This window comes from Choloepus didactylus, chromosome 6 (assembly GCF_015220235.1).
Source record: "Choloepus didactylus isolate mChoDid1 chromosome 6, mChoDid1.pri, whole genome shotgun sequence".
NCBI classification, from domain to species: Eukaryota; Metazoa; Chordata; class Mammalia; order Pilosa; family Megalonychidae; genus Choloepus; species Choloepus didactylus.
The window spans coordinates 110,531,598-110,547,300 of NC_051312.1; the positions used below are offsets into that span (position 1 = coordinate 110,531,598).

Consider the following 15,703-nt stretch of genomic DNA (forward strand, 5'->3'; position numbering starts at 1 on the left):
GGATACAAAGGATATCAAGAAGACCCTAGAAGAGCATAAAGAAGACATTGAAAGACTAAATAAAAAAATAGACGATCTTATGGAAATTAAAGAAACTGTTGACCAAATTAAAAAGATTCTGGACACTCATAGTACAAGACTAGAGGAAGTTGAACGAATCAGTGACCTGGAAGATGACAGAATGGAAAGTGAAAGCATAAAAGAAAGAATGGGGAAAAAAATTGAAAAAATCGAAACGGACCACAGGGATATGATAGATAATATAAAACGTCTGAATATAAGACTCGTTGGTGTTCCAGAAGGGGAAGAAAAGGGTAAAGGTCTAGGAAGAGTATTCAAAGAAATTGTTGGGGAAAACTTCCCAAATCTTCTAAACAGCATAAATACACAAATCATAAATGCTCAGCGAACTCCAAATAGAATAAATCCAAATAAACCCACTCCAAGACATATTCTGATTACACTGTCAAACACGGAAGAGAAGGAGCAAGTTTTGAAAGCAGCAAGAGAAAAGCAATTCACCACATACAAAGGAAACAGCATAAGACTAAGTAGTGACTACTCAGCAGCCACCATGGAGGCGAGAAGGTACTAGCACAATATATTTAAAATTCTGAGTGAGAAAAATTTCCAGCCAAGAATACTTTATCCAGCAAAGCTCTCCTTCAAATTTGAGGGAGAGCTTAAATTTTTCACAGACAAGCAAATGCTGAGAGAATTTGCTAACAAGAGACCTGCCCTACTGGAGATACTAAAGGGAGCCCTACAGACAGAGAAACAAAGAAAGGACAGAGAGACTTGGAGAAAGGTTCAGTACTAAAAAGATTCGGTATGGGTACAATAAAGGATATCAGTAGAGCGAGGGGAAAAATATGACAAACATAAACCAAAGGATAAGATGGCTGATTCAAGAAAGGCGTTCACGGTTATAACGTTGAATGTAAATGGATTAAACTCCCCAAATAAAAGATATAGATTTGCAGAATGGATTAAAAAAAAAGAACCATCAATATGTTGCATACAAGAGACTCATCTTAGACACAGGGACACAAAGAAACTGAAAGTGAAAGGATGGAAAAAAATATTTCATGCAAGCTACAGCCAAAAGAAAGCAGGTGTAGCAATATTAATCTCAGATAAAATAGACTTTAAATGCAGGGGTGTTTTTGAGAGACAAAGAAGGCCACTACATACTAATAAAAAGGGCAATTCAACAAGAAGAAATAACAATCGTAAATGTCTATGCACCCAATCAAGGTGCCACAAAATGCATGAGAGAAACACTGTCAAAACTAAAGGAAGCAATTGATGTTTCCACAATAATTGTGGGAGACTTCAACACATCACTCTCTCCTATAGATAGATCAACCAGACAGAGGACCAATAAGGAAATTGAAAACCTAAACAATCTGATAAATGAATTAGATTTAACAGACATATACAGGACATTACATCCCAAATCACCAGGATACACATACTTTTCTAGTGCTCACGGAACTTTCTCCAGAATAGATCATATGCTGGGACATAAAACTAGCCTCAATAAATTTAAAAAGATTGAAATTATTCAAAGCACATTCTCTGACCACAATGGAATACAATTAGAAGTCAATAACCATCAGAGACTTAGAAAATTCACAAATACCTAGAGGTTAAACAACACACTCCTAAACAATCAGTGGGTTAAAGAAGAAATAGCAAGAGAAATTGCTAAATATATAGAGACGAATGAAAATGAGAACACAACATACCAAAACCTATGGGATGCAGCAAAAGCAGTGCTAAGGGGGAAATTTATAGCACTAAATGCATATATTAAAAAGGAAGAAAGAGCCAAAATCAAAGAACTAATGGATCAACTCAAGAAGCTAGAAAATGAACAGCAAACCAATCCTAAACCAAGTAGAAGAAAAGAAATAACAAGGATTAAAGCAGAAATAAATGACATAGAGAACAAAAGAACAATAGAGAGGATGAATATCACCAAAAGTTGGTTCTTCAAGAAGATCAACAAGATTGACAAGCCCCTAGCTAGACTGACAAAATCAAAAAGAGAGAAGACCCATATAAACAAAATAATGAATGAAAAAGGTGACATAACTGCAGATCCTGAAGAAATTAAAAAAAATTATAAGAGGATACTATGAACAACTGTATGGCAACAAACTGGATAATGTAGAGGAAATGGACAATTTCCTGGAAACATATGAACAACCTAGACTGACCAGAGAAGAAATAGAAGACCTCAACCAACCCATCACAAGCAAAGAGATCCAATCAGTCATCAAAAATCTTCCCACAAATAAATGCCCAGGGCCAGATGGCTTCACAGGGGAATTCTACCAAACTTTCCAGAAAGAACTGACACCAATCTTACTCAAACTCTTTCAAAACATTGAAGAAAATGGAACACTACCTAATGCATTTTATGAAGCTAACATCAATCTAATACCAAAACCAGGCAAAGATGCTACAAAAAAGGAAAACTATCGGCCAATCTCCCTAATGAATATAGATGCAAAAATCCTCAACAAAATACTTGCAAATCGAATCCAAAGACACATTAAAAAAATCATACACCATGACCAAGTGGGGTTTATTCCAGGCATGCAAGGATGGTTCAACATAAGAAAATCAATCAATGTATTACAACACATTAACAATTCAAAAGGGAAAAATCAAATAATCATCTCAATAGATGCTGAAAAAGCATTTGACAAAATCCAACATCTGTTTTTGATAAAAACACTTCAAAAGGTAGGAATTGAAGGAAACTTCCTCAATATGATAAAGAGCATATATGAAAAACCCACAGCCAGCATAGTACTCAATGGTGAGAGACTGAAAGCCTTCCCTCTAAGATCAGGAACAAGACAAGATGCTTGCTGTCACCACTATATTCAACATTGTGCTGGAAGTGCTAGGCAGGGCAATCGGGCAAGACAAAGAAATAAAAGGCATCCAAATTGGAAAAGAAGAAGTAAAACTGTCATTGTTTGCAGATGATATGATCTTATATCTAGAAAACCCTGAGAAATCGACGATACAGCTACTAGAGCTAATAAACAAATTTAGCAAAGTAGCGGGATACAAGATTAATGCACATATGTCAGTAATGTTTCTATATGCTAGAAATGAACAAACTGAAGAGACACTCAAGAAAAAGATACCATTTTCAATAGGAAGTAAAAAAATCAAGTTCCTAGGAATAAACTTAACCAAAGATGTAAAAGACCTATACAAAGAAAACTACATAACTCTACTAAAAGAAATAGAAGGGGACCTTAAAAGATGGAAAAATATTCCATGTTCATGGATAGGAAGGCTAAATGTCATTAAGATGTCCATTCTACCCAAACTCATCTACAGATGCAATGCAATCCCAATCAAAATTCCAACAACCTACTTTGCAGACTTGGAAAAGCTAGTTATCAATTTATTTGGAAAGGGAAGATGCCTCGAATTGCTAAAGACACTCTAAAAAGGAAAAATGAAGTGGGAGGACTTACACTCCCTGACTTTGAAGCTTATTATAAAGCCACAGTTGTCAAAACAGCATAGTACTGGCACAAAGATAGACATATAGATCAATGGAATCGAATTGAGAATTCAGAGATAGACCCTCAGATCTATGGCCGACTGATCTTTGATAAGGCCCCCAAAGTCACTGAACTGAGTCATAATGGTCTTTTCAACAAATGGGGCTGGGAGAGTTGGATATCCATATCCAAAAGAATGAAAGAGGACCCCTACCTCACCCCCTACACAAAAATTAACTCAAAATGGACGAAAGATCTCAGTATAAGAGAAAGTACCATAAAACTCCTAGAAGATAATGTAGGAAAACATCTTCAAGAGCTTGTATTAGGCGGCCAATTCCTAGACTTTACACCCAAAGCACAAGCAACAAAAGAAAAAATAGATAAATGGGAACTCCTCAAGCTTAGAAGTTTCTGCACTTCAAAGGAATTTCTCAAAAAGGTAAAGAGGCAGCCAACTCAATGGGAAAAAATTTTTGGAAACCATGTATCTGACAAAAGACTGATCTCTTGCATATATAAAGAAATCCTACAACTCAATGACAATAGTATAGACAGCCCAATTATAAAATGGGCAAAAGATATGAAAAGACAGTTCTCTGAAGAGGAAATACAAATGTCCAAGAAACACATGAAAAAATGTTCAGCTTCGCTAGCTATTAGGGAGATGCAAATTACACAATGAGATACCATCTAACACCGATTAGAATGGTTGCCATTAAACAAACAGGAAACTACAAATGCTGGAGGGGATGTGGAGAAATTGGAACTCTTATTCATTGTTCGTGGGACTGTATAATGGTTCAGCCATTATGGAAGTCAGTCTGGCAGTTCCTTAGAAAACTAGATACAGAGTTACCATTCGATCCAGCGATTGCACTTCTCGGTATATACCCGGAAGATCGGAAAGCAGTGACACGAACAGATATCTGCACGCCAATGTTCATAGCAGCATTATTCACAATTGCCAAGAGATGGAAACAACCCAAATGTCCTTCAACAGATGAGAGGATAAATAAAATGTGGTATATACACATGATGGAATACTACACGGCAGTAAGAAGGAACAATCTCGTGAAAGATATGACAACATGGATGAACCTTGAAGAGATAATGCTGAGCGAAATAAGCCAGGCACAAAAAGAGAAATATTATATGCTACCACTAATGTGAACTTTGAAAAATGTAAAACAAATGGTTTATAATGTAGAATGTAGGGGAACTAGCAATAGAGAGCAATTAAGGAAGGGGGAACAATAATCCAAGAAGAACAGATAAGCTATTTAACGTTCTGGGGATGCCCAGGAATAACTATGGTCTGTTAATTTCTGATGGATATAGTAGGAACAGGTTCACGGAAATGTTGCTATATTAGGTAACTTTCTTGGGGTAAAGTAGGAACATGTTGGAAAGTTAAGCAGTTATCTTAGGTTAGTTGTCTTTTTCTTACTCCCTTGTTATGGTCTCCGAAATGTTCTTTTATTATATGTTTTTTTTTTTTTTTTAACTTTTTTTCATACAGTTGATTTAAAAAAGAAGGGAAAGTTAAAAAAAAAAGAAAAACAAGGAAAAAAATATGTAGTGCCCCCTTGAGGAGCCTGTGGAGAATGCAGGGGTATTCGCCTACCCCACCTCGATGGTTGCTAACATGACCACAGACATAGGGGACTGGTGGTTTGATGGGTTGAGCCCTCTACCATAGGTTTTACCCTTGGGAAGACAGTTGCTGCAAAGGAGAGGCTAGGCCTCCCTATAATTGTGCCTAAGAGCCTCCTCCCGAATGCCTCTTTGTTGCTCAGATGTGGCCCTCTCTCTCTAGCTAAGCCAACTTGAAAGGTGAAATCACTGCCCTCCCCCCTGCGTGGGATCAGACACCCAGGGGAGTGAATCTCCCTGGCAATGTGGAATATGACTCCCGGGGAGGAATGTAGACCTGGCATCATGGGACGGAGACCATCTTCTTGACCAAAAGGGGGATGTGAAAGGAAATGAAATAAGCTTCAGTGGCAGAGAGATTCCAAAAGGAGCCGAGAGGTCACTCTGGTGGGCACTCTTATGCACACTTTAGACAACCCTTTTTAGGTTCTAAAGAATTGGGGTAGCTGGTGGTGGATACCTGAAACTATCAAACTACAACCCAGAACCCAGAACTCGAAGACAGTTGTATAAAAATGTAGCTTATGAGGGGTGTCAATGGGATTGGGAAAGCCATAAGGACCACGCTCCACTTTGTCTAGTTTATGGATGGATGAGTAGAAAAATAGGGGAAGGAAACAAACAGACAAAGGTACCCAGTGTTCTTTTTTACTTCAATTGCTCTTTTTCACTCTAATTATTATTCTTGTTATTTTTGTGTGTGTGCTAATGAAGGTGTCAGGGATTGATTTAGGTGATGAATGTACAACTATGTAATGGTACTGTGAACAATCGAATGTACGATTTGTTTTCTATGACTGCATGGTATGTGAATATATCTCAATAAAATGAAGATTAAAAAAAAGCAAATGGAAACAGTGGGAAGATGGAAATAGAAGACAACAGCATCAAAGAATTCAAAGGAGAAAGTAGTTTAAAAACATCACTGCTACAGTGAGGACAAACAGAATGAAGACTGGAAAGAAAACATTGGATTTTGCCAGTAGCAAGTCATTATTGACAATTTCTTAGATATCAGTACCATGATGAGGACAGAATACAGATTATGATGAGTTAAGAAATGAGTGGGAAGTATAAAAATGAAATCATTAGGGGAAAAAATTATCTAAGGAAGGATCTTAATGGTTAAGAAAGAATAGGGTTTTTTTTAATGGGGTGAATAAAGCTTATTCGAAAGTGAGAGGAAAATCCAACCAGGATGGAAACTGAATATTTAGGGAGAGAGAGAAGTTACTGATTGAGAAAGGCCCAGAACAGTCAGGAGGGCTTCCAACTAATCATTCCCAAATTCCAAAATTTATCTTGAATTCATCTACTTATTTCTATCTCCCTTGTTCAAGCCATTATCATCTTTCTCCTCCCGAATTTCTGCAAATAATACCCCCTTCCAATCAGTCCTCCCCGGAACAGCCAGAGACATCCCTTTTAAAACAAACTGTATCACCTAACTTCTCTTCTTAAAATCCCTTCAATGGCTGCCTTTTGTATGTAGAAGAAAACCCAAACATCTTATCAAGGCCGACACATCTCTGAAATTACATGGCTCCTACCAACATTTAAAACCTCATCTCAAGCCACTCTCTCAACATACTGAAACCTCACTTGTCAACCTTCAGACCCTCAAACACCTTATTTTCTGCCTCAGGACCTTGCCACTTGCTGCTTCCCCTACTTGGACAGTCCCTTACTCCTGAACCCCATCACCCTCCCACTTAGTATGGCTCATTCTTTATCCTTCATGTCTTAATTAACTTGTCACCAACTCAGAGAGGATTTTTTTTCCATGTTTTGTTTTGTTTTGTTTGAACTCTCATAAGCTAAATGAACTAGAATAGTATTTCAGGGTACTAGGCAAGCATAAAGCACAACTTTCAAAACAGTGTTCTCAAACATTTTACCACTGAGGGTTTTTAAAAGAATTGTCCCCACTGAATGGCTGGGGAGGAGAATCGCTCTGCCCCACACTCTATATCCTTTTGTATTATTAGATTATTTTTATAATAGCACATTTTACAATTATAGTAATTTTGGAAACATTGCCCCCCCCCATCTTGGACTCCACATTTTGAAAAATTTTATCTACCAAATTCACTCATTCAATATTCATCCAGTAAATATTTACCGAGCCCCTACTATGTGCCAGGCACTATATATAATCGGCACATTGATGAACAAAACAAACCTAGGCCTCTGAGCTCGTGGAGGTGAAGTCTAGTGGAGAAAAGGGGAGAATAAACAGAAAACAAATGAGTAAATGTGTAATTAAACATTTATAAAATTGCTAGAAGGTATCAAACAGAGTGCTGTGAGAGAGAATAAGGCAGAGGTGAGAAATCTAAAATCTGTTTAGCTGCCTGCCTAGGTTGCCAGTTCAGCCGAAATCTGAAGGATAAGAATGAGTGTGCCAGTTTCGATCTATTATCCAAATAAAGTCCCCCAGAAAAGCCATACTCTTCAACGCAATCTTGTAGGGGCAGACTGATTAGTCTGTTGTTTAGGGTGGAACCTCTGATTAAATTATTTCCATAGAGGTGTAGACCCTGCCCATTCAGGGTGGGTCTTGATTAGTTCACTGGACTACTTAAGAGCGCTCCAGAGCTGACTCAGATGCTTGCTGATGCTGGGAGACACTCGGAGGTGCAGAGAGGATGTCTGGAGATGCTAAGCTAAGAGATGAAGCCCAGAGTTTGCCCCAGAGAAGCTAAGAGAGGTCCCCCAGATGCTTAGAGAGAAACATCCTGGGAGAAAGAAGCAAGGATGTATGGGAGCTAAGAAAGAGGAGCTAAGAGAGACCCAGAGACATTTTAGAGAAAGCCATTTTGAAATGTAACCCAGGAGCAAAGGAACAACAGACACCAGTCACATGCCTTCCCAGCTGACAGAGGTGTTCCATATGCCATCGGACTTCCTTCAGTGAAGGTATCCTCTTGCCAATGCTTTAGTTTGGACAGTTCTATGGCCTTAGGAAATGTGTAACCAAATAAACCCACTTTATAAAAGTCAAAAAAAAGTAATAATAATAATAAAGGGAATAGTAAGTAAGTATTTTTAGTCCTATTCCTTGAACATAGTACTCTTGTTCAATAAACATGGGCAAGTATTGCTTAAAACTTTTTAATCGTGAGCATTGCTTCCTACCAGTGGACAAGGAGCTCTAAGCCAGCATGAGTGAATTCTAAGTGAAATTGCTGCAGCCTGAAGTCTGAGGTCACCAAACTTAGGACAGGGATGTTTTGACCTAGGATTTTCAGAGGCCTGCCGAGCATTCCAGAGCAGATGGACCCTTCATCCATTATCCTCCAATATCTACATCTTTATCCTGTGGTGTACACTGCAGTGTTCAGGTAGCCTGGTAGAGAAGGGAACGTGGGTTCCCAGACAAAGTGGACAGCTGTATAACAAAGGCTGTTAGATCATAAGGGAACTGAATGACTAACAGCTAAGAGCTACAATTGATTGTTCATTTGACATGAACTTGGCACAGAGTGAAGACTCATTCATTCATTCAGTATTAAACCAGGCACTGTTCTAGATCCAGGGAATCAGTAATGACCAGAACAGATGAAGTCCTGGATCTTCAGGTCCTTTATACTTTATATGCCTCATCTCCATTAACAGAGTCATCAAAACATCACTGTGATGTAGATGTTGTCATTCCCAGAGCTGAGGGAGCTGAGCCCTCAGAGTGGTTAAGTACCTTTCCTGAAGCCTCACAGCTGGAATGTGGTGGAGCTAGGATTTGAATTCAGGTCTTCCTGATGCTGAAGTCTTTTCTACCACAATATGAATACTGCCTATCGAGGAAATAGCAAATGCTGGAAACGTGTGTGTACACGTGCACCACACGTGAGGAAGGGGTGGTACTTCTTAGTTCAGAACTCTACCTAGATAGCTGGCATTGTGCCACAATAATAATTGTGATCATTGATTTGCAAAACTCAAAAATCTCTGGCTTTGACTTTTAGTCTTGAGCTCAGGCAGTAATGCTTCCTATCGAAATTGATGTTTACTTAGCCGCCCTCAACAAAGAGGAAGAGCTTTTCTGCTCGCATTGATAACCAGGTAGAAGTTCTGAAATTCCAGCACTTCATTCACAAGCCTGCCTGCCAAGTAACTGATGGGTACCCTGCAGAGCCTGGACAAGGCCAGTGGGCACCATGCCCATGAAGAAGCTGTCCAAACCCAGGGAGCTTGTGCTCAAACTTCAGTGAGTTTGCATAGAAAGAGTGAAATGCTCTGGTCTTGTTCAGGGCTGTGGATGATGTGGGCCCAGAGCTGGTGGGCTGTTAACTGACCCACTTGCTTAGGCCTGTTGCATGCCTGTTCTCCATGGTTAGGGAAGGAAGTTTCAGAGCCAGCATTGAAAAAGACCAGAGAAGGGGGAAGGGCAGTTAGTCATTGCTGTGGGGAACCAAGATCCCAAAAGTAATGCTCTGCTCTGATTCAGGATCTTAGTGGTCTTGTTTTGTATCCTGGGGATGCCATTGTTTCTAGGAAGCACAGCCACTATTTTACAAGTCTGCTCCTTTAGTCTGTCAATTCAGAGGCTGCTCCATTCCCTCTGATGCCGTCAATATAACCTCACAGTGTGGGGCAGTGCAGTCAGGGGGGGAGGACATTGTAGTGGGGCATCTGGTGAACCAGATTCTGGCCCTAACCCTGCCCCAGCTGATGGTGGGAACTTGGACAAGTGCCTTCATGCTCTGGACCCCTTCCTCACTCATTAAGTAAGGGGGCTAGAACTGATTGTCTCCAAAGATCCCTTCCAGCTCTAAAATTGTGAGTTTGTGAGCTGATTTTTGAAGCCTTTAAAGTGTCTTTTAATTTTTGTGCCCTGTATTCTAAACCACATTTTCTGCTCCTTAGTGTAGCATTCTTTCTATTGCCTCAGTGCCCATAGTGTTTGATAAGTATTTGTTAGATTCATGAATGACCATGGGAAGAAAGAATGAATGAAACCATTGTTAACATGCTGGTGTAGCTTCCACATTTTGGTTTTCTGTGTTTCAGTGTGGGTTGCTAGGAGGGTTTCAGATGACTGCTGTGAGACCACCTTTGAATGGTGGGGTACATAGAAATCAATCTCTAACTATTGCTCTTGCTATATTTGTTTAATTATATGCCTAGTTTTCTACAAAATTTGGAACAGTGCTGTGCATACAGTTTGGTAACCAGCTTTTTCCCCTTTTAATAATGAAGATTTTTTTCCATGTCTCTAATATTCTCTTGTTTAATTTTAATGACTGCATCCTATTCTGTAGGGTTTATGAGAGTTTATTTAACCAATCCCTTAGTCTTATATATTACGTGCACTCCAGTTTTTCCATATTATGAACAACTTACCTGAATACTCTAATTTATTTTATAAAGAACATGGATTGCTTTCAGGTGAAAAAAATGTTTTTTCAATAAGAAATGCTCATTCCGTTATGCTATTGACCCTGCCTGCTTAACGTAAAACTGCTGGAAGGGTCTGTATAGGAAAGCAGTGAGTGCCTGCTAGCCTGTCATCCCCACCTACAGAGACAGTGATTGCCATCAGTCATCTTACCTTTAATTAAAGAAAAGCAGTCAAATCCAAAGCATTGGCCCTTTTCCCTTTTGAACAGAAATGTGAATTTTTTTTGCTGATTGAACTATATTCTTACAGCCTGTCAACTTTACAGTCAATACCAGTCAACATTCTTATTTTCTATCGCTGCTGTTTGAGTCAAAAATTTTGGGAGTCCAACTTAAATGGGATAGGTCAAGAGTTGGCAAATAGTAAGTGAGACAAAGAATGTTAAGATTGTGAATTTTTTAAAAGCTAAATTGTTTCTAGAAATGTTAAACCAATTCACACTTTCACCAACAGCCTCTCTGCATTTTCACCAGTTACGGATTTCATCTCATTTCATACAGGAGAACTAACTGTTTTAATTAATTTGTACTTATTTGATGATTATTGAGAAATATTTTTCCCACATGTTTATTGCCCATGTGTTATTTCTTTTACTATAAATCGATGGATTTTCTACTGTGGTGTTATGTGTTTCTATCTTATTTGTAAGAATTCTACATGTAGTATGTATTTTGAACTTCCAAATTTTAATCAGTTCATCTATAATTGAGGCTTACTCACATTACAGAAATACTTTCTTACTGATTTCAAAAAGGTCTGTTTGGAAAAACTGTAGGAGAAACTAGGAGAAGCTATGGGCCAGGTCATATGAGAAAGGTTCCAGCTAGAGATTGGAGACCTGAGGTCTCCTCTGAACTTAGACAAAGAGCTTAACCCTTGCAGAACTTGGTTTATTTTTCTATAAATGAGAATATTGTTACTAATATTGTCTGCCTTTCATCAGTTTGGAAGAAAGAAATAAGAGAGGTTGTGAGCATAGAATAAAATAGGTACAAAATTAATTTGAAACATTAAAATAATTGTTGTTGAGAAGTGAGTTGTTGTGCATATGGGGGTCGCTAGTTCCTGGTGTACTATGCATCTGTGGAACTGCGACCTGGAATGTATCTAGAGTTAACAGTGGTTTTGAGAAAATCCTTGCCTCATAGACCACCATTAAGAGAGAGCAGAAGATGTAACACAATCCTCTACCATTTGCATGCTTTTATTATTTTTTTTAATCTTTGCCAGATGTAGACTGGCACTGAGCCTAGAGGGTGAGCACTTTCTGATAGAAGTAGTTTTGTTCTTGTCTTCCTTTTAGACAAAGAATTCTTGAAGGAAAAAGAGAAGTTAGAAATGGAGTTAGCAGCAGTGCGGACCACGAGTGAGGACCACCGGAGACACATTGAAATTCTGGACCAGGCACTGAGCAACGCCCAGGCCAAGGTCATCAAGCTGGAAGAAGAGGTGAGAGCAGGCTCTGGTGGGCAGAGGCAGTGCCCAGAGTGCCATCATTTTGTTTTCTTAACCCATCTACTTTAACCAGAGCCAGTTCCAAGGAGTTGGGAGTGGGATAGGGTTGTGGGAACCTCCCAAATAAAAAGAAATAAAAACAGTATATCCAGCCCAGAGCCAGGCAAAGTATGAAAGGCATATATGAACACCATCAGCAAAGAGCTCACTCTCAGCCCCTGACCCATTGATTTGCAAATGTCCAGGGCTGGAAATACTGGAAACCACTGGTGCCTGTAGAGAAGAGACTAACCATTAAAAAAAAAAAAAATAGTTCAATTGCTATGTCTTTGGCTTGCAACTACACAGAAAAAGGCAAAAAGTCTTCTGGTGGGAGTTGGGAGTGGCATTCAGCAGAGTCTTCAGCTTCCAGAAGTTGGCTCTGCCAAGCAGAACCCCCCAACCCAGGAAATTTTGATCCCACTCAAGCATTATGGGTTCAGTAGTTTCTGATGAAGTCAACCCTTTAGATTAATTTATGTGAGGTAGACTTTTCCTGTAAGCATGACTGTGGAATTAGAATGATCATGTCTGAGGCCCAAGCTCAGGGATTCAGGCTATAGGAGCAGGAGCAGAAAAGGGCAGGGTTAGGCAAGGAGGCCAGAGCTTGCCGTACCACACCTTCCCGCGCCTGTGTTCTGGGGGGGCTGGCCTCAATGGGATCCGTCCCACCAAAGAAGTGCTCAGTGTGGAAGAAACTTAACTGAGACAATCTATATAACATCCTTGCATTTAAAGTCTGTTTTATCTGAGATTAATATTGCTACTCCTGCTTTCTTTTGGCTGTAGCTTGCATGAAATATTATTTTCCATTCTTTCACTTTCAATTTCTTTGTGTCTCTGGGTATAAGATGAGTCTCTTGTAAGCAACATATTGATGGTTCATATTTTTTAATCCATTCTGCCAATCTGTATCTTTTAATTGGGGAGTTTAATCCATTCACATTCAATACTATTTCTGTGAAGGCATTTCTTCAATCAGCCATCCTATCCTTTGGTTTTTATTTGTCAGATATATTTTTTCCCTCTCTCTATTTATTTCCTTTAACGTACCCTTACTAAAACTCTTTAGTTCTGAGCCCTTCTCCATACCTCTCTCTCCTTCCTTTTTTTCTCTGTCGGTAGGGCTCTCTTTAGTATCTCTTGTAGGGCAGGTCTCTTGTTAGCAAATTCTCTCAGCATTTGGTTGTCTGTGACAATTTTAAGCTCTCCCTCAAATTTGAAGGAGAGCTTTGCTGGGTAAAGAATACTTGGTTGGCAATTTTTCTCTTTCAGAATTTTAAATATGCCATACTACTGCCTTCTCACCTCCATGGTGGCCACTAAGTAGTCACTACTTAGTCTTATGTTGTTTCCCCTGTATGTGGTGAATTGCTTTTCTCTTGCTGCTTTCAGAACTTGCTCCTTCTCTTCAGCATTTGACAATCTGATCAGAATATGTCTTGGAGTGGGTTTATTTGGATTTATTCTGTTTGGAGTTCATTGGGCATCTATGATTTGCGTATTTATGTCATTTAGAATAGTTGGGAAATTTTCCCCACCAATGTTTTTGAATACTCATCCTAGATCTTCACCCTTCTCTTTCCCTTCTGGATCACTAATGATTTTTTATATTTGTGCGCTTCATGTTGTCCATCACATCCCTGAGATCCATTTCAAAGTTTCCAATGTTTTCTCCATTCATTCTTTTGTACTTTCACTCTCCAAAACATTTTCTTGCATTTCACTTACTCGTTCTTCAAGTTCATCTATTCTGCTCCTGTGAGTTTCCAGGATCTTTCTAATTTGATCAGCAGTTTCTTTCATTTCCATAAGCTCATCTGTTTTTTTATTTACTCTTGTAAATTCTTCTTTATGCTCTTCTAGGGTCTTCTGGATGTCCCCTATATGCTGAGCCATGATCTTGTTGTTTGTGATTACTTCTTTGATTAATTGCTCCAGGTTCTGTGTTGCCTCTGGTTTTTTGATTTGGGTGTTTGGGTTATCCGTGTCTTCTGGTTTCTTCATATGCTTTAAAATTTTCTGTTTTTGGCCTCTTGGCATTTTTTTTACCTTGATAGGGTTCTTTTAGGATATGCAGGCTTATTTGAACAATTAGGTATAATTTGGCAGAGCTACAGCTTGGTGGAGTGCACTTTCCCTGACCTACCAGCAGATGGCACTCCCTGGCCACCTATTACCCTCAAGCCGTTTCTCCCCAACTTGGTCTATGCAGCAAGTGGGGTCCAAACCTTGTGGGGGTTGTGCCCTGTGCAGTTAGGCAGGGCAGACAGCTCTAACACCCAGAACTCCCAGCCATTCCCGGGGCTGTGACTGGAAAATATTGGGGCTGTTGCACGAGTCCAGCCCTTCAGCTCAGATTCCCCACTGTCTCTCTGCCATGGGCCCGCAAGTCCCTGGGATTGGTGTAGGGCTCTTTGCACTCTCGTGTGGGACCCTGCCTCTAAGCTGTGCCCTCTGCAGGCCTCTGTGGAGGAAGACTGCACAACGTCACAGACAAGCAGAATCCCCAAGGGGAGCTCTCAGCCGCGGTGCTGCGAAGGGTGAGACAATCTATATAAAGTACCTAATCTGGACTTGGCACAAAGAAAACAACTTTGTTTTTAATCTAACTCATGTTGTTGAAAAAAGAAAAGCTATCCCTTCCGATAACATCTCCTGAGACTAGGTAACTAGGATGTCTCAGCAAACTTCGACTTCAGGGATAAAGCACCTGAAAAGGAAGATGTTAAAGCAAATGAGGATCTTGTCCACTAGACGTCTATTAAACCCCAGAAGTCCTACATAGAAACTATAACTTTAATGCTAGGAGGATGGTCCTGGGCAACAGTTCCAGAATATCCTCCTCATCACCACCAAGAATCTCATTAAACAGGAAAACATTCACTGCACAAAGTGACCTTAACTCCTTAAGGCCAGGAGGTCTGCTTTGGGGAAAAGAGGACAGGACTCCTCGTTACTATTATCACCAAAGTCATATTTTGAGGCGCCTTCTCCATGTGTGGACATGAGGTAAACAATTTTTAAACCTTTTGGTTTTAATATTTCTATTAAGGTAAAAGTGGTTGTGAGCTCCTTAAAGATAGGTACTTTATAATCATCATTATGGATCTATGATCATTTCTTCTTATTCTATTTATAGAAAATCTTTGGTTGAGTTGAGTGTCGCCTCTCAAATGTCTCTCACATGTCTGCCTTCCAGTCTCTCTCCTTGCTTTTATTAAAATTTCTGCCAAAGGGTCTTGATTCATTTCAGATGGCTTGTGTTGAGTGCTTACCATAACTTACGAAAGTGATAAGAGCTTTGACTCCAGATCCAGACAACTTTAAATTGGAATCTGGCAGTATGACGTATCAGCTATATGACCTTGAGTAAATCCCGTAACCTCTTCAACTTCTGCAACTCTAAAATGGGGATGATAATGGACTTTACCACTTACTGTCAATGGGATTAAATGAGATAATACACATAAAGCTCAATGCTTGGCCTGGTGGTTCTTCAGAAATGTTGGCTGATATAGTCACTGTTGTTATTAATCATCCTCATCCTTATATACTCCTTGCTAGACTTAAGATTGATCCAAAGGGGAATGAGGCAGATCTGTGCCTTCAA

At 39.5% G+C, this 15,703-nt stretch overlaps 1 protein-coding gene across 1 annotated transcript in view; it reads left to right on the top strand.

Annotated features, from left to right (window-relative positions):
• The window catches only part of AMOTL1 (angiomotin like 1), a 96,821-nt gene that overhangs the window by 54,887 nt on the left and 26,231 nt on the right, over positions 1–15,703 (top strand). Inside the window, exon 6 of the mRNA XM_037841159.1 lies at positions 11,900–12,045. Coding sequence (XP_037697087.1) covers positions 11,900–12,045 — 146 coding nt within the window. The remainder of the gene's footprint in view (positions 1–11,899; positions 12,046–15,703) is intronic.